This window comes from Zootoca vivipara, chromosome 13, assembly GCF_965207765.1.
Source record: "Zootoca vivipara chromosome 13, rZooViv2.hap1.1, whole genome shotgun sequence".
NCBI classification, from domain to species: domain Eukaryota; kingdom Metazoa; phylum Chordata; class Lepidosauria; order Squamata; family Lacertidae; genus Zootoca; species Zootoca vivipara.
In genome coordinates, this window is record NC_142596.1 from 6088012 (window position 1) to 6113902 (window position 25891).

Consider the following 25891-nt stretch of genomic DNA (forward strand, 5'->3'; position numbering starts at 1 on the left):
TCCCATTGAAAGTAATGGAAAGTGAATTAATCCGTTCCAGATGGGTCCATGGCGTTAATAAACCGAAAATTCGTAAACCGAGGTGTTCATAAACCGAGGTTCCACTGTAGTTGGTTAAGGGTGCTGGGAATTGCAGCTCTGTAAGGAGCAAACTACAGTTCCCATGATTGTGTGTGTGTGTGCGCACATGCGCGTGCACACACTTTAAATATATGGTGTGTTTGCAGCCTAAGACTGCGAACCCAGAGGTGCCTACTTGGCTGCCTCTCAAGCCAGCAATCCGAGTACAGCTGGCACGGCACCACCAGAAAGGGGCTGGGTGGCTTTCCTGGGTTGAACGGTTGGGTTCCTCTGGCGCACTGTGGGCTACTTCCTGCCTACCTGGTGAACATTGACAAGTTGCAACACTCACTAGTCCAGGAAGTTACCCTCTTTGCCAAGGTTTGGTCCTTTCAGGTCAAGGCTGATAGAAGCTGCAGTCCTAAATGTCTGGAGGCACTAAATTGTTTTGTGTTCCATAAATACATTGTAAACAGTTGTGTGGTATCATGGGTGAGGAGCCAGGGTAGGGGTGGAGGGAGCTGAGCTCAAATTCCTTCCCAGCCATGGAAGTTCATTGGGGCGACTTTGTTGGCTCAGCCATACTTTCTCAACCTAGCTTATCTTGAAGTGGGGCTGTGAGGATCAAATACAGCGAATCATGGACACTCGTCTTGCTTGAACTTATGCTCTCCAGATGCTGCTGGGCAATAATTTCCACCTCCTGCCTGGCCACTGGCCAGCGTACCTGGGGCTGAGAGGGGTTGGGAGTCTAACAACATCTGAAGACCATCCGTTTGGGGAGGGACTGATGTATACAGACCTGGGCTTTCTGAAGGAAAAGTGGGAAGACAAATGTAACAAGCTATTAAAAAATGAAACAGATGGCCAACCATAAATCTGAACTCTAAAGATGCGCCGAACCTGCATTGGCTACCAATTTGCAACCAGGCCAGTCTCATGGTTTCTTGTTTAGATTATTGCATTGGGTCGCAAAGTTCTAAGCAATTTGGGTGCAAAGTCCACCTGATTCCTTATGCTCTGCCTCAACTGCTGTGATCTCCTGATGGGGCACTTTTGGTGGTCCAACCTGCCCCTGAGGTTTCACCTGGACTTTTTGAGGCGCTGAGCCTGGCCCTGTGGTACACTGTGCCAAGAGAGGTTTGGCGGGAGCCCATCCCTGCTTGCTTTAGTCAGCTTCTGAACAGGGGCGTAGCGCTGCTCATTGGGGCCTGGGGCAGGTGTGTGGGTGCATGACATGTGTGGGGGTGGAGCACACTTGCCCAGCTTTTGCCGCCAGGTGGGTGCTCTCTTCACCCTCTGCTCTCACCAAGCCCACGCTGCTGGAGTCAGGCAGGCACAGGGATCTCTGTGGGGCCAGGGGCACCCGGTTTGTGCCCCCCGATTCTGCACATGCCCCCCCCAACACTACACCACTGCTTCTAAAAACAGTATTATTCAGGCAGGCCTTTCGAACCTGTGATGCTCTTCCAACCGGCTCATAGAATCATAGAGTTGGAAGAGACCACAAGGTCCATCCAGTCCAACCCCCTGCCGAGCAGGAAACACCATCAAAGCATTCTTGACATATGCCTGTCAAGCCTCTGCTTAAAGACCTCCAAAGAAAGAGACTCCACCACACTCCTTGGTAGCAAATTCCACTGCCGAACAGCTCTTACTGTCAGGAAGTTCTTTCTAATGTTTAGGTGGAATCTTCTTTCTTGTAGTTTGAATCCATTGCTCCGTGTCCGCTTCTCTGGAGCAGCAGAAAACAGCCTTTCTCCCTCTTTGATGTTTCCGGAGTAACACTGTGTTTTTAGTCTGTATGCTGCCTTGTGATATTTTACAGGAAAGTGCAGCTTATAAATATTTCAGCAGGTAAGCAAACACTTATTTAGCCACCCATCCTGCCTTCTGGGAGCTGACCTTGGCCTCCTACATAGGCCAATGTTGCTTTTTGTTTTTATTAGCTGCAGTGTTGTAGTAGTGGAGAGACACCCTATCACCTGCACAGGCAATGCAGTGACCATCCTGGCATGCTGCTAAGAGGGAGTATATGCCAAACAAACATACACACACAGCTTATTTTGCCCCGGATAAACCTTTGAATTACCAGAAGACAAAAAAAATCACTTTATTTGTGGTCATTATCAATGTATAAATCAGAGAAGGCTCTCTTCTCTCTTTCCACTGCTGGAAACCAAGAGAGAGAGAGAGAAGAGAGAGAGCACTTCTGCAACTAAAGACTAATGCCCAAGCACCTCCTGCCCACTCTGTGTTGGAGAAAACATTGGCTGGTTGCTGGTTGGGTCCTGCAAAGAGTTTTGGAACCTCTTAAGTAGGTATAAATACTTTCCACTGAAAGGCTAGTCCTTGGGTGACATGCCAGGGAAAATATGGCACATTGCAGAACTTCCCTGACAAATTTGGCATTACTGAAAGATGCTATTGGTGTTGTTTGGCGATGGATTCCTCCCCACATTTACCATGAATTAACATGGGGCACAGTCTGCTGGGAAGTTGTTATTGTAGGTGTTAGTGGAACTTGTCTAGGAAGGAGAGTGTCCAGGTGGATTGGGCCCTGTGGGTCAGACCTGCCTGTCTCCTGCATCATTGCACAGCATGTTTAAAAGTTCTCTGTGCAGGGCGCCGTCCAATGTGTTCCTCCCACTCTTTTGTGCAGAGATAGCTAAAGTGTAGCCTTCTTTCCCTGAAGTTGTCGGACTACAACTCCCATCACTCTTGAACATTAGCTATGCTTTGGGCTGAGGCTGATGGGAGTTGGGAGTCTAGGAACATCTGGAGGGCCATGGGGGGCCACCCCTGCATTGAGGTTGCTGCTTTGGCCTAAACTGTTGAATTGAAAGATGTGGGTGGAATGAGAGGAGTACATTTGTAAAATGTTCTTTTCCCTCCAGAGCATTTGCCTCAAAAGAGGTGTATGTGTGTGTGTGTGCATAAAATCAGAAAAGTGTATTTGGTGGATGGATACTGATGAACAGATGTCATAGGAACAGCAAAGTTTTGACTAGTGATGCGTGTATTTGAACACCTGACAGTGAAATTAGATGGGGCTGCAGACACAAACCAAGAAACACAGGAAGGGAAGTACGGGGAACTCTTCTGGTTTAGGAAGATCCCATTAAGATTAAGATACAGTATCTGGCATGGGGAATAAATCTGAGCACTTGGAAGTGCCTGTAGAAAACCTTTGGTGTCCCAAACTTTAGTGTCCCAAAAAGTTAGAGACTGACAATTTTAAATTTGGTTTTCCAATATTCAGTTTTCCACATCCATATATATATATATATATATATATATATATATATATATATATCCCTACAAAGATTGTCAGGATTTTAGTGTGCATTTCTTCTAAAATACACATTTTTGCATCCAATTTTCCTAATTAAAAAAAATTTCCTCCCAACATAATGCATTTTTGTATATTTTCACATATTTGCATTTTTATACACATAGTGTGTGTGTGTGTGTGTGTGTGTGTGTGTGTGTGTGTGTGTGTTTGTTTGTTTACTCTTTTGGTTGAAGGATTGCATCACAAAAGTTCTTTTCCATATATTTTGAGAAAGTGTATAAGAAAGTATATATTAGTGAAAACAATATGCAAAATGCAAAAATGCATTATATCAGGACAAATGGGACCCGGAAGCCAGCCAGGAGCCTCTGGGGAAACTGGCAGTAAGTCTTTCCTATTGTTTGTTCCCAGCATTCAGTCGTGTAGAGGCAGGCTGCCCGTGAACAAGGAGTTCCCCCATCAGCCTTCATAAGACATTGCTATACTTATCTGCCATCATTGGTCTAATCTTCCATGAAAACCATCTTAGTTCATTGCTGTTTGATAGCTGTGCTGTTAATGCCTTTAAAACACAGCCAGGCCAACCTCATTTAAGGTTATCTTATTCAAGGGTATATTTTCTTTTTTTAAAAAACCCTCAACCCTGTAAAATATAGCCTTTTTCAACAGATGCTTTTGGCAATAATGAGTCTCTGCTAGTGGCACCACGGAACAATTAACAGCCTCTGTCTGCAGCTTGTTGACATGAACCTCACTCATTAGTGGTTAATTAGGCTACATTATTTAAATTGCATAGGTTGCATTAGCAGGTCAGGTGACTGCTCCCCCTTTTAGATTCATGGGTGGGGGTGGGAACTGGACTTCAGCTGTGCAAAGAGGATGGCAAACATCCTTCCCCAGGCGATGCAGCCATCTTCCGGTTCCCATTCCACCTGTCTTGCAGTGCAAAGGAGAGGGAGGCTTGGCTACCTGACCCAACTCGCAAGACCCTCTTTTTTTCATGTGGTCCACCTGGCAAGGGCTGCTCTGTGGGGCGTGGCCATTGTCCATTTTTAAATGGAAGTGTGGAGCTGCTTCTCTTCCTCCATGTTTGCGAGGCCATATTTCTCATGTTCTGCGTTGTGCTGGGGTGGCTGCGGAGGGGTGTGGTGAAGTTCAATGAAGAGCATGTAGACAGCAGTCCCAATAGCTGCCCCAACCATTGGGCCAACGATAGGGACCCACCACCAGTGGTTGCCAGCTCTGGGAGAGAGAGAGAGGGAGAGAGAGAGAGAGAGATTAGCATTCCAGTGTTTTCGGTGCCTACATTTTTTTTTGTAGACCTGATTTGTGGTGGCTCCCCACTTCCACTATTGACTGCCTCTCCAGTGTGCTGAGGCAGTGTGGCACTGAAGCTTTGAATGGGCCACTGTGCTTTCAGTTAAAGGCTTCCTGTCTGCAGGACAAGCTGCCTCTGCCCTCATTTCTCCTTGCTAGGTTGTTAAAGGCAAAGGAGCAGAGCCAGTAAATGGATCTGCAAGGGACCCACCTCTGCTACTGTCACGCTTTGGGTGCAGCCACGTGGGGGCTGGTTTGGGAGCAGGCAGAGCTTGTTTTGAGGGGCACTCTGTTCCCTGTTCTGTTTGCAGGCTACCATTGCTGATCATCAGAGCAGGAGGGCTGGGAAGCCCTTTGACCTTGTAGCTGAAGCACTGCAACTTCTTGCATTTTAAGGACCAGGCCTGGCAGCCTGCAGACAAAACCGCTTGAATGGGAAGTTTATCCACATTTTGAAATGGAACAGAAATCAGGTCATAGTGCAAGGATGCTAGCAGGGGTGGGATTGGGTAAGATGGTGCCCTGAGCGAGGACAAAATCTTCACCCATACCCACAATAGTTTTTATTTTCACAATAATTCCTTTTGGTACAGTTGCTTATTATCATTGTTTTGCACAACCTTGGCTCAGCACCCGGGGTGGGGTGGGGGGGTGGGGAGAGAACCACTCACACTTCCCTAAATCCAGCATTGACGCCAGCCACACTGGAGGCTGCAGGAACGACAGCACCAGAAGCACTGTTGGAAAGAAGCTCGTATTCTTATTGGAGTCTCCCAAGAACAATTTACTGTTTCCTCTGCTCCGATGAGAAAGAGTTGCTTGTGTGTGTCCACTAGAGGTCACCCTTGCAACATGATGGAGGGGAAGGCAGTGGCATCCTCTCCATCACCCTGAACTCCTCCACCTTCCTCTGTCTTTCCTGAGCCATGGCGCTCAAGGGGATGGAAGGGCCACCCTCTTATTTCAGTGAGCTTTAGAGAACCACTCCTGCTTCCACAGCCAGGTGAAAGAGCTTCAGTTTAGGCTTTAGAGCACTAAACCCCTGCCCCAGGTTCAGATCTCAGTCTCTTCAGGTAAAAAGTAGCAGGTTAGGGAAACACGACAGCCACGTAACATACAACTGTGTTTTAACATGGAAGTTCCTGGGGAGCCCCCCCCCCAACTTCTTCTTCTTCTTCTGCACCACAGACAAAACAAGCCAGAGTCCGGCTTCTGGTACTGTATTCTATAAACCTGGACTCCTACCATGAGCCAAGAACAAACCTTGGTAACTGCTCAGGGTTTGTTTGGAGTGAAGCCAATTCAAAAGACAAGACAGACTCTCTTGAGACGAGTGCACCAGCATGCTGGTCTTTCACATTAAACCATAGTTTGTTTTACATTATGGTTTAAAGTGACATTAAAACTGGGCCATTATAAGACAGCTTCAGATAGATAGATAGATAGATAGATAGATAGATAGATAGATAGATAGATAGATAAGGTAAAGGTAAAGGGGCCCCTGACCATTAGGTCCAGTCGTGACCGACTCTGGGGTTGTGCGCTCATCTCGCATTATTGGCCGAGGGAGCCGGCATACAGCTTCCAGGTCATGTGGCCAGCATGACAAAGCCGCTTCTGGCGAACCAGAGCAGCACACGGAAATGCCATTTACCTTCCCGCTGTAGCGGTTCCTATTTATCTACTTGCATTTTTTGACGTGCTTTCGAACTGCTAGGTGGGCAGGAGCTGGGACCGAGCAACGGGAGCTCACCCCGTCACAGGGATTCGAACTGCCGACCTTCTGATCAGCAAGCCATAGACTCTGTGGTTTAACCCACAGCGCCACCTGGGTCCCTAGATCGATAGATATAGGCATCCATATACTGATATCTATGGGGCAGAGTGGTGGTTCTGCCCATCTCTGCTTTTGTTGGCAGGGTGAGGAGCTTCTGAGGCTAAGACTGAGCTATGAGTTGGAATCTCACCCCTGCCATGAACACGGATCTCATGAAGTGACTTTAAACTACTCACTATCCCTCCGAGTGAGGGTAATCATGCTGATTTACAGGATTGCTCTAAGGATTAAAAAGGTAAAGGACCCCTGACAGTTAAGTCCAGTCGCGAATGACTCTGGGGATGCGGTGCTCATCTCGCTTTACTGGCTGAGGGAGCCAACGTTTGTCCGCAGACAGTTTTTCCGGGTCATGTGGCCAGCATGACTAAGCCGCTTCTGGCAAAACCAGAGCAGTGCATGGAAACACTGTTTACCTTCCCACCGGAGCGGTACCTATTTATCTACTTGCACTTTGACATGCTTTCGAACTGCTAGTTGGCAGGAGCTGGGACTGAGCAACGGGAGCTCACCCCATCGTGGGGATTCAAGCCCTAGGCTCAGTGGTTTAGACCACAGCGCCATCAAAGGATTACAGCAAGATAATTCACATGAAAACAATGATAAGAACATAAGACAACCTGCTGGATCAGGCCAGTATCCTGTGGTCACAGTGGTTGACCACATGACCATGGGAAACATGCTCGCCAGATAAGAGGAAAACATCAACCCTCCCCACAGACCCACCTATGAGCAAAGCCATCATGGCGCGTGGCCCTTGATAGCCACGTTCTCCGTTAATTTGTCTAATCCTCTTTTAAGGCCATCCTAGATGGTGGCCATCACTGCCACCTGGGGGAGTGAGTTCCACAGATTAACTCTGTGCTGCATGAAGAAGGACTTCCTTTACTCCACCTTGAACCTCCCGGCATTCAGCTTCATTGGATGTCTGTGAGTTGTAGCGTTGCAAGACAGAATTACAGTCATACCTCGGTTTAAGTACGCTTCGGTTTGAGTACTTTCAGTTTACGTACTCCGCGGATCCGTCTGGAACGGATTAATCCACTTTCCATTACTTTCAATGGGAAAGTTTGCTTCAGGTTAAGTACAGACTTCCGGAACCAATTGTGTACTTAAACCGAGGTACCACTTGTATGTAAATATAATTTCCTACGATAATAATATGATGGGAAACGGTTCCACAAATTCAGTTTATCCTTCTGCCGAGGCGAGCAGACTTACGTGAAGACTTCAGGCCCCCATCCAGCAAAGTAGGTGAAGAGGCGTGGGGACAGGTCTCTGGCAGGGTTCATGGCACAGCCACTGTTCCTGGCCATGGAAGACGTCAGCAGTATGATGATCAGGCCAATGGCGATGGGCTCCAGCCCCTTCGGCACAGGAAGGTTGCCCGTGTCAAAGACAGCAAAAACACCCAGGAGAAGGATGGCTGTCGACATCACCTGGCCGGTGAAAAGCAGATGGATTCAGTCCAGGAGGGAGGACCAGCCCAATACATTTGGGTACCAGAAAAGGGTGCCTCCCCCACCCTGGCCAGGGAAGAAGGGGTGAGTGAAGATCTACAACAGGACCAAGGGGCGGGGGGAGAAATATTGACATTGGGATCTGCTGCCCCTGTGGATCCTGCCACCTGAAGCAGTCGCTTCACGGATTGGCTGGCCCTGGCTGAAGATTTACATCTGGCTCCATTGTCTCAGTGGATCCTACCGCCTGAGGCAGTTGCTTTACTTGGCCTCATGGGTGGGCTGGCCCTGCCAGGAAGAAGTAATTTTTTATTATCGAGGGAGTGCTCAGCCGCTCCGACAAAACTTTTTAAAGACTTCCCTTTAACCCACCACAGTGAGCAGCTGCCAGGGGCACTGTAGGCAGCCTCGCCAGCTGCCTATGCATAGAGGAAAGGCCAGCTGAGGACATTGTGGGGTCGTCAGGAAGTGCAGGCACCCGGGGAGGCTGCAGACCACCAGAGAGATGATTTCCAGAGTTAGTCCTCAACTACCTCAAAAGTAAGGTGAGCAGAACAAAATGCCCACATGCTAAAAAATTTGAATAAAACTTCTTAATTGATGTGAAATGTTTGACAAGAATGTAGAAGAAAATTTCAGTACAGCATCAGTGGCTTCAGCCCTCCTCCCCCCGTCCCCAAATGGTGGTAGAAAGGTTGCATGAGCAGAGCTGGCCCCCAATGAGCCCTTGATACAGGACTACCCCTGTGCGCAGTCTCCAGTACACAAGGTCGGAAAATCCCTGGCCCAAGATTTGGGGTGTGGGGAGGTCCTATAGCAGGGGTTCCCAAACTAAGGCCCGGGGGCCAGATCGCCTTCTAAATCTGGCCCGCGGACGGTCCAGGAATCAGCATGTTTTTACATGAGTAGAATGTGTCGTTTTATTTAAAATGCATCTCGGGGTTAATTTGTGGGGCATAGGAATTCGTTCAATTTTTTTTAAAAAAAATAGTCCGGCCCCCCACAAGGTCTGAGGGACAGTGGACCGGTCCCTGAAAAAGTTTGCTGACCCCTGTCCTATAGAGACTTGGAACCCCCAAAGGTGGTGAAGATTCCAGCTCCCTCATATCCAGTTTCACCCAAAGGAAAGCTCTTTTGTGGGCAGACCCTAACATTATTGCTCTCTTACTGCACTTTGTGCTGGTAAAGCTAAAGGTTAAGAGACCCCTGACCATAGTTCCAGTCGTGACCGACTCTGGGGTTGCAGCTCTCATCTCGCGTTATTGGCCGAGGGAGCCAGCGTACAGCTTCCAGGTCATGTGGGCAGCATGACTAAGCCGCTTCTGGCAAACCAGAGCAGCGCATGGAAACACCATTTACCTTCCCGCTGTAGCGGTACCTATTTATCTACTTGCACTTTGACATTCTTTCGAACTGCTAGGTTGGCAGGAGCTGGGACCGAGCAACGGGAGCTCACCCCGTCACAGGGATTCGAACCGCCAACCTTCTGATCAGCAAGCCCTAGGCTCTGTGGTTTAGACCACAGTGCCACCCGTGTCCCTCCAGCTTCCAAATCCATTTTGCAGGGCTGGAAAAATAAAATCGACCTGGAATTTGGCACAGCTGGTTCCCGGGCAATGGAAATGTTATTCCAGCCTTGAAGTCCTGTTTCCATCCCATGCCTTCCCAGGGGCTCAGGTGTGTAATAGCAGCAGGGAGTCAGTCACTTAAACCCATATATGCCCCTCAACTGCTTCAGCCTGCAGAACTGGCGCTGTTACAGGTGCCACGCCATACCCATTCCACACAGGTACTGTACATAGTTCATCATTTAGTGTGGCAGAGCCTGCACTTTGGAACTCCCTGCCTATTGACACCAGGCAGGTGCTTTGCTTTACTCTTTTTGGCGCCTGCATAAAAGGTTTTTGTTTAGGCAAGTCTCTCCAGACAGGTAGAAGTGAAATGTGTTTTTTCTCTCTTTTAGCCACTGTAGATTTCAATCCATCTGTTTAATGCCTTTACATACTTGCTTTTAACTGTGTGTGTTGTTTTTTTTTTACAGAGAATCTTAATATTTAATTTTAATTTTATGTAGACTTCTTGTTTTACAATCAAGTGGTTGTATATCAGTTTTGTTAAATAAAGAAACACATGAAAGCACTTAATAGCGGAATCCTCAGCTCCAGCTCCCTTAATCCTGCCTGCTAGATGCCACACAGGAGACAGGTTTAAATGGGTGAAATTACCTGATCTGAAAATCCGTTTGCCAGGGATAGATACTCCTCTGGGTAAGTTGCAAAAATATGTGCCGTTTTATTTACTCCTGTGACGGTGAACTCTCCCCCAGTGTAGAACATCAATAAATCTAAGGGGAAATGATGGTTAATAAATATTAAGCATTTAAACAGCATATTTCAGAGCACCTCATAGAAGGGAACTGCAGGCCCTTTTGTGCTCTTGAAGCATTGCTTTCTTGCAACTAGCGTGAAGTGAAATTACACACACACACACACACACACACACACACACCTTAAAACCTTTCAGGTGGGGCACATCCCTGTTCTCTCCCTGAAGGAGAGGGGAGATTTAATTACTCATTTCCTCTTTGCAGCCAGAGCAATTGCTGAGCGTTTTTTAATGTTTTTGTTTATTATAAATAATGATCAGAATTATTTTTTTATGACTGCAAAGAGGAGACCTAGAATTAAAGCCTTCCGCCATCCGCAGCAGGGAACAGGGGCTGACTAACCCAGGAATGTTGGCCATGGCAGAGGACAGGAGACAAGCAGGGGCAAAAGTCTCTTTAAAAGAAAGGGGCAAGGAAGAAACTTCTAATTAGAGAGACGGATCCTCTGAAAAGAGGAGTTTGTTGCTAGTCCACATGGGACAAGTGGAGGCAAAAATTAACTAACTAATTAAGTAATTAATCTGTCACATCTGAAGAAAGGCAGGAAGACCTCGCACACTTTGGCAGAAACCTTTTATAGATTTTCTGGGAATAAAACAAATGAGAGTGAACGAGTGAAGTTAATTCTGGAGAAAACGGCTTCAGTGGAAGCAAACCCCAGTCTGCATACCCTCCAACATTTCTCCGATGAAAATAGGGACATCTCATTCCATAATGATAATTTTACTATTTGTACCCCACATATCTTACTGGGTTGCCAACATATATAAGGACATAATAAAACATTATACATTAAAAATATATATACATTAAAAAAAACCTTCCCTATTCAGGATTGCCTTCAGATGGCTCGGGAGTTGGATAACTCTATACCCTCCAACATTTCTCCAATGAAAATAGGGACATCCTAAGGAAAAGTGGGACATTCCGAGATCAAATCAGAAACCAGGACGCCTTCTCTAAATCCAGGACGTCTCTGGAAATTAGGGATACTTGGTGGGTCTGCTCTCTCCCTCCTGTCTTTCTCAAAAACATGCTTTGCTTTAACTTTGTACATGTGTGTTGTTTAGCTCAGCATCAAGTCTGATGAAGCATGAGTAGCATCCTAATAAGAAGAATATTAATAAATGATACCCCCTACTGTTACTTCTGTTTGTTTTCTAATGGCACAACAGGGTTACCTCTAATGATTATCCCTGCAAAGTGGGTGGATACCAGCTTTCATATTTGATAGCTAAACCTTATTTCTGGACAAAATCCCTTAAAAAGTATTGTTGCATGCCACCTCAATCTCTGAGTGGTGTGAGATTCCAGGGTTTCCAGGAACTTACCCAGGGTTCAGTTTCCTTAGAATGAGGGACAGTGGAGACTGTGGTGTCTTTAGGATATATGGCTTATTCACATATATACAACCTCACAGCATTAACACCCTAAAAGGTCTTGCTTCTGCCGTAGTCCCGGCCTCTGATTCCAGCAGAAGTCAAGCATGGCTCTGACACCCAGCTTCTGCCTGCAGCCTGCTCTCAGCTCACACACCAGCCAAGTGACGAGGGGCAAAGACCCCCATTTGCCCACTAGTACAGACCACTAGGGTTATTAACTCACAAAGAAACTTGCTTGACTAGTTCAGCAATGGAATTCTTCATTAAATTCTTCATTAAATTTTAACCCTTGCTGGATCTACAAGGACCTCAGGAATTAGAAGAGACTCAGGCATCATACAGACTGACACCACAAACTCACAACACTATTTTCCATTGTCTACTAGCCTGTCATTTCAGTTTGGGCACCTCAAAACACATTGAATCTGGCGGGACCTTTTTTTTTTTTTTGATGGGAGGGGTCAGAAGCTACCTTGAAATGACATGAGATTCCTACAAGAAATTTCAACCTCTGAGCGTTTTCCAGGAGCTTTCAACCTAAGCGAAACTTTGGGCTTTGTTGGGAAGTTTCCTGAGGAGCAGGAGACAGGTCTCTTCCACTCACCGTAGTTGATCCAATAGACAGCAGCTGCTCCAACAAATGCGCCAAGAAACTGTGCTACGACGTAAACAGGGAATTTAACCCATTTCATCTTCCCTGACAGGCACATGGCAAAGGTAACAGCTGGGTTTATGTGACCACCTGAAAGAAGGACGGTAGGGAGAAGAACAAGGGTTGGGAATAATTTTTATATACACGTTTCTATGAATCAGATATTTCCCTTCAGTAGATTTATTTCTTACTTATTCATTGCATTTATATCCCCCCCCCAAAAGAAGCTCAAGGTGGTGTACATGGTTCTCCCTACCTTTGTTTCATTCTCACAACAACGCTGTGAGGTAGGTCAGGCTGAGAGGGAGAGTGACTGGCCCAAGGTCACCCAGTAGTATCCTGAGCCTCTAATCACTACACCACTACTACAACTAGAGGTTTGGTGAAATAGTACAGCCTATCATAGTACAGTGGTGCCTCGCTTAACGAATGCCCTGCTTAAAGAAATTTCTGCTTAACGAAAGGATTTTTCGAGGGGAGCTTGCCTCGCTAGACGAATGCGTTTTACGAAAAATTCGTCTAGCGAATTGCGGTTTCCCATAGGAATGCATTGAAATTCAAGTAATGCGTTCCTATGGGCAAAAAAAAAATCCAAAAAAATCCAATGCATTCCTATGGGATTCGCTAGACGAATTTTTCCGCTATAAGAAAAGACCTGTGGAACGAATTAATTTCGTCTAGTGAGGCACCACTGTACCAGCTTCATTTGGGGTGGCTGGGTGGTCGATCCTTCTGCTGGTTCCATTCCAAGCCCAGTCCTTGGTGATTGTTCTGGCACAGAAAGCCATAGACAGCTTAGAACCGAGGCATTTGATGGGTTGCCCTGAGCACCTGCCCAGACATGGCGATGGCTTTGGGCATGGGGAACACCCATTTAACTGCGCCACATCTGCTGAGCTCATGCTTTGAGGCTATGCTGGCACCCGGATTGCAGAAGGCCCTTCCCTCTTAGTCTCAGGTTCGACTGGCGCCAACTCTGCATGGCTTGTCAGCACAGGTTAAAAGCAAATTTATCTTCCCACCTGCCTTTGGATGAATTGGCACTGCTGGAGGAGGGCTGCGCCCTTGTTGAATTTAATGAATGAATGAATCTTTATTTGCATCATTGCCATCGGCCATAGCAATAAAACAACAATACGGTATACAAAGAATAGAAATAAAAGGCCAGTTATATAATATACATTTTAGAGTTTTGAATCAATAGTCAAATAGTGGATCTTATTCTGATTGCCCCAGATAAAAATCCGTTGAATTTGTTGGTTTCCTGGTGATACTGCTCTTTTAAGGTTCTGTTATGTTTTACTTATAATTTGGTTTTGTTACATTCTAGGCATTATCAGTGCTTTTTTTAACCTAGAAAAAATGATGCCTGTACTCACCATGAAGTTGTTACAGTGGTACCTCGGTTTATGAACACAATTGGTTCCGGAAGTCTGTTCATAAACTGAAGCGTTCATAAACTGAAGCGAACTTTCCCATTGAAAGTAATGGAAAGTGAATTAATCCGTTCCAGATGGGTCCGTGGCGTTCGTAAACCAAAAATTTGTAAACTGAGGTGTTCATAAACTGAGGTTCCACTGTACAGTAAGTGCCACATTTTTAACATGGGGGGAGGTGCTGGGACTGGGTACCCGTGAGTAACCCCAGAAAAAAGCACTGGGCGTTATATTTTTTACATAATATCCTGCTGCACGATTGGATTTTATGAAGAGCAGGCTAGAAATGCCTCAGATAAAGAGGTACATGCAAAGCAACCATAAGTGAGGTGGTATACAGCCCCTGACTTTAATGAAATGTTTCTGATAACAGTGACCTTTCCCTGTCAAAGGGGAGCTGGGAAGAAGGGGCCCCCTCTACGTGATTCCTCTGTTTGCTTGCACTGGGGGGGTCAGGGTGTTATCTCAGGCACCCGAGAGCACCTCTGATGTATCACGAGCAGCAAACACAGATAACAAAAGTTGGACAAAGGCCAGCATTGTAATGTCTCCAAAATGGTGTGACCCGCAAAGAGCCACGGGGGGGGGGGGGGGGGAGTTAATTCTGAACTTTGGATTATTTCTCCTTTCACATTCTTCGTCTAAGGATTGATGTCTGCTGCTTCTATGTGCTGAAGAGGTGGCTTTTCAAATTTCCTTGCCTCTTGGTTTTCTTTTAATCTGAATGAACCATTTTCTTCTCTTTCAGCAATTGCAAATATGGGCAGCACATGGTAAGGTTTGGAGTAAAGAATTCATTTACTTTGTCATGACGCCTTGTCCATCACTGACCGTTCCTGTCAAAAGAGTGATTGTGTCTCTTGCTATGGATTCAGCCATTGAGCAGCACTGATGTGAAATGATTGACTGGTATGTGAGGTCTGGGGGGAAATGTGGGAGGGGCCACGTGCCAAAGGTGGGCAGGGCCGCAGGCCAAAAAGAGCAGGGCCAAGGAGAAGCTGACTTTATACAGTAGGCTGCATTCCAGCCACACACAAAGCAGAGGCGTCCCTGCTGGCCCTGCTAGCATTCTCTCCATCCTGCACCCAGGCAAGCAAGAGGCACTGGCCATTAATTCCATGGAGGCATTGCAACCAGGCAAAAGCACTCGAGGAGGGCAAAGGAGAGAACAGAACAGATGAGGCACTTGGCCTGGAGGCTCAGAGAGAGATTCCTTTTTTTATAATAATTTTTATTAAGTTTTATAATAAGAAAAAAATAGCATCCACATAATTTTACATTGTTATCACATCCATATTAAGCATAGAAAAAAGAAAAAAGAAGAAGAAGAAAAATCAAAAGAAAGAAAAAAAGAGAAGACAACAACTTACAAACCCTTATTTAATTCACATTGTTTTGGTGGATTCCTCGTATCCCTCCCTCCTGATTTTCATTTCTTCTCATATTTATTCATTGCAGTTTCATTCTACCAATTTTAACCCATACTCTTTCAACATTATATTCATACAGCTAATCGCTATCCTTAAACTTTACTCTTATTCTAGTTAACATAAAATCCATCTTCTTCTACCCCCCTCCTCTACAGGGCCCCTCCTGCCACGAGTAGGTCCCATGGGTGACGGGCAGTTAAAAATGGTCCATTTTATAGTTTGGTTTTTCACTGTCTCTCCCTCCCTCCCCCAGAACCTCTCCCTGCCAACCGGAAGCCCCCAGAGAGAGACTTCCAGGGCTGTCTTGATCTCCTGAGTTTGCTGTTCTCCACCCCTAGCTCAGTCAGTCTGAAACATCCTGGTAGTGTCGAGCCATTTGCAGAATGGAGAAAGGGGAGGACTGTAGCTTGGGGGCAGAGGCCCCCATTTTGTAAAAAGAAGCTCCTGCGGCTGGGAAAGACTTCCACTTGAGAGAGTGGCTGGAAGAGCCATGGCCAGTCAGCTTAGGCAACTGTGGGAGAGATAGGTGGACCAGTGTCCTGACTCAATATAAGGCTGTCCCCTCTCTCTGGGCCTTGGAGCCCTACATGAGAAGAGGATGAGGATTGCTCTCCTCTCCTTCTGTCCCCCTAGAAGGCCAAAAACCATTTTGGGATTCAGGAAGGGTCACCTCGGATATTGTTACCAGACAGTTTGCTAAGATCCTTGCAAGAATTTTGTCGGCCGCAGCTAATAGAGAGATGTCTTGATAGTTTCCACAATCAGTTCTCTCACCTTTTTTAAAGAGATTGATAATTTTGGCATCCCTAAAGTCTCCTGGGATTTCTTCTCTTTCCCAGATATTTTTTTGATGAACTTGTGAAGTTGTTGTGTAAGTTCAATTCTGCCCACTTTGAAAATTTCAGCAGGTATCCCATCAGCTCCACTGGCTTTGTTGTTTTTCATTTGGTTAATAGCTGTACACAACTCTCCCAGATTTGGAGATACTGCAAGCTCATCTCTAACTTGTTTTTTGCGGAATTTGTGAGAGGACCTCAGCAGCTACGGGGAAGTTGCGGTTAAGGAGATGTTGGTAAAGTTCTTTCCAGCGCAGTGCAATAGCTTCTTTATCTTTTAGAAGTGTGTTACCGTCTGCTGAGCGTAGGGGGCATATGCCATGATTTATTGGCCCATAGATGATCTTTGTGGCTTTAAAGAAACTCTGTGCATCATGAGTGTCGGCTAAGTGCTGGATCTCTTGAGCTTTTTTATCCACCAGGTGTGTTTTTTTAGTTCTCTGGTTCTTCTTTGAACCTCAGCCTTAGCGCTGGCATAGGTTTTTTTCTTAGTGGCACAGTTTCTATTTCTTTGCCAGATCTGAAAGGCCTTCCTTTTCTTGTCAATCATGCATTTCACTGTCATTCTCATCAAACCAGTCCTGGTGTTTCTTGGTTTGTTATCCAATAGTTTGTTCACAGGCTGCAATAATGGATGTTTTTAGCTTGGTCCAGTGTTCCTCGATGTTATCAGGGAATTCTGAAAGCAGATGGTCCTTAAGAGTCGTTTGGAAGCAATCCCGCTTAATGGGATCTTGAAGGGCTTGAGTGTTCATTTTGCGCCTTGGTTTCCTTCCTTGAAGCCTGCGTTGAGGTATAATCTTGATAGTCATCGTGGAGCGTATTAGTCGGTGATCTGTCCAGCAGTCGTCAGCGCTCGTCATAGCTCTGGTAAGGAGCACATCACAGCGATCTTTGGCACGGACAATAACATAGTCTCAGAGGTGCCAGTGGTTTGACCGAGGATGCCTCCATGAAGTTTTAAATTTATTTTCCTGTCGAAAGAGTGTGTTGGTAATAACAAGGTTGTGCGCTGCACATATCATCAAAAGTAAGATTCCGTTCTGGTTGCTGTTGCCAGCTCCTTCTTTCCCAATAGTCCCAGGCCACAGATCGAAATCTCACCCAACTCTTGCATTAAAATCACCCAGGAGGATAATTTTATCTTCCTTAGGCGTCTCTGATAGGACGGTATCCAACTGAGAGTAAAATTTTTCTTTAATGTCTTCATCGGCATCCAGTGTTGGTGCATAAGCGCTTATAATACCGGTAGTAGCCTGTTGATTTTTGGAGAGCTTTATTCGAAGGGTTGAGAGTCGCTCATTAATGCCGGTAGGGACTTCTGACAGGAGCGTCACAAGGTCGTTTTTTGATAGCGAAGCCTACCCCATGTATTCAATGTTCTTGTTCAGATAGACCTTTCCAGAAGAATGTGTAGCCTCCTTTTTCTTCTTCAGTTGTCCCTCGCCTGCTCTTCGAGTCTCTTGAAGTGCTGCAATATTGATGTTAAAACGTCGCAGCTCTCTTGCAATGATAGCAGTTCTGCGTTCAGGACGCTCGCTGTCTGTGTTATCTGACAAAGTCCGTATATTCCATGTTCCAAAGTTCAATTGTCTTTTACGACCGCTAGGCGGTGACCCCACTGGGCGCGGTAATCCAGTCAGGGGAAAAGGGAGGCAGACTATGTTTTCTAGCCCTTTTCTAGCCCCTCCCCCTTCTCGGGGTGAGCAGAGTGGATCCTAAAAAGGGCTTCTCAGTCATGGATATAGCTGCTGAGCTGCTCAACTGCCTCATTCCTTGAGTCAGAGCGACTGAATCTCTATCCACCGCCCATGTGCCGGTTCATGACTAGGGGCTTCCAGATTTCACGATCCTGCCCCTGTTACCATTTGCCAATCGCCATGGGACTTTTGGGGTTTGGGTTGGGTTTTTGGAAGACGCCTGTGCGTGAATTTGTTTTATGTGTGTAGATCAGTGCACGCAGTAGGGCTCTGTTCCGATGGCATGAAGTAGTCACGACAAACCGGTAGATTCCTATCTGCTGCAGCCTTCATCCGCCTTCACAGCCGTTGTAACATACCACTTGTTATCTTCCGCCTGTTCTGCCGTTGAGGACTTCTTGGATCATTCTTTGTCTAGCTCACCCTGCTGGGAGTACGAGATTCCCTACGGCTTCGCTCACAAGGGTCATACCGGTAGGAACATGCAAGCCCACTCACCACAACAAGGTGATGATCTATCTGCGTGTGACCTTTGCAAAGCGGCAAGAAAACAGATGAGGCTAATATTTTGAAAAATGCCACTTTGACAAGCAGGTAGCTGTTTTCATTTGTGGCGTGTTAGAAATTATGGCTTACACAGTGGCTCTTCTTCACAAACTGTTGATAAGACTTCTGTGACGCTTCCTTTGTTGTTAAATGATGTGCAAATTTGTTGTCCCAATCATTATCTTAGAAGAGGTACCCAGGAGAAAACGACTCTTCCAATATTGGTATTTGCCATGTGCAGTTATTATAAATACTTGCATTAAAACAGTGTTTTAAAAATTTGCTCCCCAATTAATTAGGGGGCACATTTTTAGCCAATCAATGTGTGATAAGTTGACTAATCAACTGAAGTGTTGAAGCTTTGCACCAAATACTCTTGTTCAGGGTATACAGGTGTGGAGTATGTGTCAATGTTTAATTAGGAGTAGGGAAAAATGGAGATCACCATACAATCTGTGTATTTGTGGGGGGAAATGGTGATGCATGGATTTGGAAAGGCAACATCTAAGTTGCAAATATTTAGTACAAAAGCCATAAAAATGCCATCAAAACAGAAGCCCTGTTTCCAAACCCACCCACCCCCGAATTTTGCAAATATAATTTCTTACAGACCTTGGCTGTTTCTGAACATTTTGGATTGCCTTTTAAATCCACAACTCTTCCTTCCTTCTTCCTTCCTTCCTTCCTTCCTTCCTTCCTTCCTTCCTTCCTTCCTTCCTTCCTTCCTTTTCTTGCAACACAGTTTACCACCAGCTCTCTTCTGAATTACTTCTCCTTTGATAACTCCAACTGTAGGTTCAACCAGGACCAGCAAAAGCACTTCTTCCTCCCTCCCCCACCCATGGATAGGGTTCTTCTTGTGAATTCCTCCTGAATGGTTTCCACGTGCAACCCCACAGCATCATATTGCAGATTATTTTCCAGTGAGTCACCCATTATAAGGTGGATGCCTCTCTTGGTATTATTCCTGCATTTATTTCTTATGCAACAGGTTTTTTGTTTTGTTCCCAGGGGGCAACACTTGCCTGCTGTCTTTAATTCAAATCAATCCACTCATTTTCAATGGATTGATGTAGCCAGTAAATTGATTACCCAGTGCAGCCTTACTAAACATTTTCACTGTTGTGGACACTATGAAAATAGCCATAAGATTTGCATAGCATTTTCAAGTGTTCAAAGTGCTTCATTCACTGTTACCTACAGAAGCTCTGAATAGAACTCACTGTTAGGTTTCTCTTCCTCTCACAGTACAGGTCACATGCCTGTGTTATGCGTTCCAGCAAAGATCGTTGGAATCACGGGAGCGGATGTTTGCTGTATTCTGTTTCCGTTTGTTTTTTCTTCTTCGGACTTCTCTCAGCGAGAGAAGACATGTTTTCTTTTGCTCTGCCTTACGCTTAATAAAGTAGCTTTTAGTACACAACCTCAGCCTGGCTCCATCTGCGTCTTATCTCTGCTGGACTCTGAATGTCTCTAAGACATGGGTCGTAATAAATCATCAGGAAAGGGCTGTCGGAACTCTCTCTAGAGCTGCACGCTGGATTTGTTCCTGCATTATGCCTGGGGATCGTTCTTGCCCCCGCCTGACCCGACATAATAAGGTAAATCAGGAATATTATCCCACCCTCTTTATTACAAAAGGGGGAGGTGAGCCAAGAACGGGGGCTTTGGCTGAGGCCACTGAGTTTTCTCATGGCAGGGATAAGATGCAAGCTGTGAACCTCCTGATCTGTAGTCTAGTTTCTTAGCCACCACTCCATCCCACCAGCTCTCTTCCAACTTCTTTAGCAACACGGCGAAAATGTCAGCTTACCAGAAACACCTCCGGTGACATAGACGGCGATAGTGACAGCCATGGCAAAGCCAATGGACACCATTGGTGCACCTCCCATTTCACCTCTGCTAAGGACAGACTGCGCAACTGAACCACACCCCAGGGCCTGTAGTTTGGGAGAGAGAGTGAAAGAGAAAGAGAGAGAGGGTGGATGTAGACTCATGGTTTATAATGTTAAGGAAGGCGGGTTAAGGAATGGTTTTCATAATGTAGTTGAACACATTACATTCTACAGTGGTGCCTCGCTAGACGAATTTAATTCGTTCCATGGGTCTTTTCTTATAATGAAAAATTCGTCTAGCGAATCCCATAGGAATGCATTGAAATTTTTTTGAAATTTTTTTTGCCCATAGGAACGCATTAATTGAATTTCAATGCATTCCTATGGGAAACCGCGATTCGCTAGACGAATTTTTCATAAAACGAATTCGTCTAGCGAGGCAACCTCCACTAGAAAAAACCTTTCGTTAAGCGGAAAATTCGTTAAGCAGGGCATTTGTTAAGCGAGGCACCACTGTACTTTGAACGTTCTTAAAGCATTATTAAAATGTGACACCAGAGGGTGCTGCAGAGCAATCAGGAACCAGCAAGAGGCAAACAGTGTTTTGACGATTAAAACAGGTAAGAAATGTTTATAATTTACAAGTAGGCCCTGTGACGTTTTATAATGATATATCTAATATCATTCTAACAGCTTAATAATAATAATAATAATAATAATAATAATAATAATAATAATTTATTATTTATACCCCGCCCATCTGGCCGGGTTCACCCAGCCACTCTGGGCGGCTTCCAACAAAACACCAAAATACAGAAATCCATCAAACATTAAAAGCTTCCCTAAACAGGGCTGCCTTAAGATTAAATAGGTCAGTGCAGATCCACCCAGAGAGAGGGAAAAGTATGCTGGTTGCAATCTGCAGCACTGTCGGGCAGTCAGAATTTCATCCTCTTGCCCAAAGTGGGCACATGGATCTTTTTAAAAAACCTGTTTCCCCATCAAATGCATGTTGTGCATATCGCATACATCCTTTGTCCATTAAAACAAAACAAAATGAAGTCAGTTCTTTGAAGCAGTTTGCCCACTGTGGGGCCCCTGATGTATTTGTGAATACCTTGTTCCTCTTGACAAGGGTGGAGAATTTTTGGAAAGGGCTACTCATTATTTGCAAATGCAAACTTTAACTTAAGCATTATTTGATTAACTGGCATATTTAAATTGGTGAGTCTGCAGAGCAAGGAGGGCACAGGGTTTTGGGGGGAGATTCTGGTTCCAGCATCTTAAAAAGTCACCTATATTTAGGTTTTGGTGGTATGCAAATATATGTCAGCTTTAGTCAATTGATTGGTCAAAAGACTGCATTTTAATCTACCTCAAATTCTTTAATCTATTGTTGGGCCTTAGAAAAAGCTATATGAAGCAAATAAAAGTGAAACCTGACCCTTTTAGCCAACTTAAAAGCTTCCTTGGGAAATGAAAGGGGAAGTGGAGAGGTCAGGAAATCCTGATGCCAAGGTCAACTGAGAAAAATACAGTTTAAAATGAGAGATCCTCTATAAACCATTTGGTTTCTCTGATAATTTATCTTCCCCCAGCCCCACCCTGACACTAAACATTTCATGAGAATTTAGTCTGTTTTATTAGATGTCAGTGGAACCCATTCCTCTTTGGGGTCTCCTCATGACCCACATTCAGGGTATTATTAATGGACTCCACTATAAAAATGTCCCTTCCCACATTAAAACTTCTGCCCAGTTCAGAGCAACCCCAAAACATGGAACTCTCTGTAAAACTGGGCTGCATTTCACTTCCTTAAATGTTATGAAAACAAGGGTGAATTTGACATTTCCTTCCCCTCCTTACAAGCAGTGACTCAGACTTTTTTTCCCTCCTTAAAACAATAGCAGAGCTTCTCTTTGTGGCAAATGTTGAGTCCAGAGGGGTGGGAATGGGGCTGCCATTAGGGATGGCAAGGAGGGATTTAGTTTGTTTCACTTACCAAATTTACACTTCCCCAAACAATGCACAAATCACAACACAGACATCCTTTGAAATTTACACCTCTCTGAATTTTGCAGTTTAGATCTCTGACAAAAACGAATGCATACAAAACTGTGTATAAAATGCATATATTGCTGAAAATGACATAAAATGTACGGTAAAATGCACACAATATGAGTTTATTAAGAGTAATGCCCACTAAAACACTGACAATTTTTCATGGGATGTTTTGCAAACACACACACACTGATATGGAAATGTACCGTAATCAACTGATTTTTCAGTTTGGCTAAGTGAGAAACGGAAGAGAATCCATAGTTGCTGCCATGGACACAAAACCACCCTACATGCCCCAGCAATTCCATGCTATCGTTTGAGGCAGCCCTGTTTTCAGGGGTGCTACTGACATGGCATATGGCCTGAGATCCATACTTCCAATAACCTCTCTGATGCTGCAGCCCAGAATCCTTTGTGACATTGCAAGAGAGCTCCCATTTATTTCACTGATGGTTGTGCAAGAGAAATTGCAGATGGCGAGAGGTGAGGAAATGCAGTGCCACCTGGATTGTCCCACTCAGGCACAGTGCAATTGGCTTAATCTGAATAAATCAGCCCCTCTTTGCTGACTTTGTCAGACGCTGGCCTGGCAGATATGCCCCACACAATTCCCCCCTGTTCCATTTCCTTGTACTGTATTATGTGACATTACACAAGTGGCAACTTAATATGCAGATAATCTCTTCTCAGGTGGTTTGGATTGTCTTCTCCAATGATGAAAAGGGACCCAGGTGGCGCTGTGGGTTAAACTACAGTCTAGGGCTTGCTGATCAGAAGGTCGGCAGTTCAAATCCCTGCAACGGGGTGAGCTCCCGTTGTTCAGTCCCAGCTCCTGCCAACCTAGCAGTTCGAAAGCACATCAAAGTGCAAGTAGATAAATAGGGACCGTTCCGGCGGGAAGGTAAACGGCGTTTCCGTGCGCTGCTCTGGTTCTCCAGAAGCAGCTTTGTCATGCTGGCCACATGACCCGGAACCTGTCTGCGGACAAACGCCGGCTCCCTTGGCCTATAGAGCAAGATGAGCGCCGCAACCCCAGAGTCGGACATGACTGGACCTGATGGTCAGGGGCCCCTTTACCTTTACCTTTAATCTCTTCTCAGGTGGTTTGGATTGTCTTCTCCAATGATGAAAAGGGACATTATTGTGCTTGTATAACACTTACTTTCCCCTCTTCACTAAAGAAGGGGGAAAGGCAATTTCCTTCTTTGTCTCCTGCAGCCATTTACTCTAGAGTAGCCTGTCTTGCATTGGCTACACCAGCAGATGGCTGGCCTGTCACAACTCAGCTCTGCCCCAGAGGAGGGGAGGACACCTAAGAAACCAACCAGGACATGATACTGTGGCGGTTCTCTCTGACACCTATAAAACAGCCTTTGTCAATCTGGTGCCCTCTAAATGTTTTGGACTACAACTCCCATCAGCCCCAGCCTGCAGGGACACTGCAGTTCAAAACAACTGAAGGGAAATTGGCGAATGTGGCTCTCCAAGGTTTCCAGACCAGGCTTGTTTCTGGGGCTGCCTGGGCCTGGGTCCTCCCTGGCCTTCACTATGCTTGGCAGGAGCTATGGCAGGCAAATCTGCACCTTTTTGCCCTCACTTCCCAATTCTCATTATCCTTTCCACTCAGCAATAAATAAGAAAGATGGTAGCTATTAACCTAAAGCTTCGTTTGGCTGCCTGGGCCGCCTCTGCCAAAAAGCCCTTGCCTCACAAGACACCGGATCTTTGTTTTTGTCTGGAAGGTGGCTAACTTTACATGGAGGAAAACAGTTCTCCCTCCGAGGAGTGAGTGGCTCCCTTATCCCCTAGGAAGTAGCCGTGTTTCATCGGCAGCCCACTCATACGGGAGATTAAAGATCGGCAGTGCCGGTGCGTCCATTTAGGCAAACTAGGCCATTGCCTAGAGCGCCAAAATGGAGGGGGCGCTGACCAGCCTGCCCCCCCGCCGCCCTCCCATGGCGCGTCTGTGTGCTGTGGCTTCCTTTTTTTATTTTTTTCTTCTTCCGACATTGCTGGGCGAGGGGTGGGCTAGCGAGGCACCACGCTAGAGGCTGACTGGCGTGACACGCCTCCTTGCTGGCCCGCCCCTTGCCCGGCAACATCGGGAGAATTTTTTTAAAAATGGAAGCCCACCAGATCAACCACATCTGCATGTAGCTTGCCGACCATGCTCCCCCCCCCTCTCAAAATTTTGCCTCCTCTTTAGTGGTGCTGAACTTGCCCTGCTGCTGTTCCCGGATTTCATAAGAGAATATTGAATTTCTGAGGAAAGGAGGGAGGGGGGCACAAGGGAGAAGCCGATTGCTAGTGCCTCAGCGGGCGAGCGGGCGCTCTTTTACCTCTCCGCCCGCCCCGCTCCCCTCCTTCCCCCTGGGAGGAGAGAGAAGCAAGCGGGGATGTTATGGAGAGTGATGGGCTGACAGAGAGCAGAGGCTGTTTTGAAAACATCACCACCCGGCGCTCCAGACGGACTTTATTTCCCTTTATTATTTTTTAAATCCTTAGAACAACCCTCCCTCTAACACAACAGCGCCTAGGACAGTGATGGGCAACCTTTTGAGCTTGGTGTGTCAAAATTCGCCAAAAAAATGAGCATAACTCGGGTGATGTGTCACTTTGAGGGGGAAAAAACATAATTCCGCGATATTTTTAGTTTAAATAACAAAAATGTATAATTGTAATATATAACTGTATTTAATAAACCAAAAACTAATTATTTAACCAAACCAAACCAAAAACCCCCTATTTATCACAAAGTGCCAGAGTTGTTGAGCTTTTGGGGGGGGAGCTGCTGACCAAAGTTTTGAAGGTGTTTTGGGGGGTGCAAAAGTTGCTTTGCTTTTTGGGGGTGAAAGAGAACAGAAATAAATGACGAATAATACCTTCGCTGGAACTTACACACAGCACCGACATAGTCTGCCAAAGCGCCAAAAAATCCAGCACAGAACGGGTTAAAAACCAATCTCTGGCTACCAGCAGCAGCAACAACAACAAAAAGGATCCGGGTTTTAACAGCGGAGACAAGCTCTAGCGGAGACAAGCTGTAGGAGGAGCGGGAGAACAAATGGGGGGGAAACAACAACAACACCGTGAATTGGCCGATGGGGCGCGTGCCAGCAGTGAGGGCTCTGCGTGTCACATCTGACACGCGTGTCATAGGTTTGCCATCACTGGCCTAGGATCTGCCTGCCCTGCAACACTCACTTTAACTGACATGGTGATTGCTTTCCACTCATTTGGAACGCCTTTCAAAAGAAAAGCGGGGTGCGCGCGGGGGTGGGGTGGGGTGGGGAGAACTGCTGGAAAGACCCTGGAGGTCTTCCCTCGATCAGTGCAGTTTTTTTAAAAAAGTTTTGCCTCTCCTCTCTTAAACATCTCCCCCACCATCGATCGATCTCTCGCTCTCTTGAAACTTATCATGCTCTCTCTGCCTCTCCTCCCCGCCCAGTCTTACTCCTGCTCCTCCTCATTTGTTGTAACAAACAAGTTTCTGGTTTGGGTTTTTTTAAGTTGCTTTTGAAACCCCAGAATCATATCTTCTTGTTGTTCCGGAGTTCAAAAGGGGGTGCATGGTTCTCGCACGCCCCCTTTTATCCATACAACATTCTTTTGAGGTAGGGTAGGCTGAGAGATAGCCAACAGTCTTCCGGGGATTTTCGTG

General features: G+C 45.9%; 1 protein-coding gene across 1 annotated transcript in view; it reads right to left on the reverse strand.

Moving 5' to 3' along the window:
* Positions 1–1778: 1778 nt before the first annotated feature.
* The window catches only part of AQP9 (aquaporin 9), a 43353-nt gene continuing 19240 nt past the window's right edge, over positions 1779–25891 (reverse strand). The window contains exons 2-6 of the mRNA XM_035131855.3: positions 20148–20274; positions 12339–12476; positions 10192–10310; positions 7728–7945; positions 1779–4597 (exon numbers count right to left, since the gene is read on the reverse strand). Of these exons, the coding sequence (XP_034987746.2) occupies positions 4408–4597; positions 7728–7945; positions 10192–10310; positions 12339–12476; positions 20148–20274 (792 nt within the window). The 3' untranslated portion in view covers positions 1779–4407. The remainder of the gene's footprint in view (positions 4598–7727; positions 7946–10191; positions 10311–12338; positions 12477–20147; positions 20275–25891) is intronic.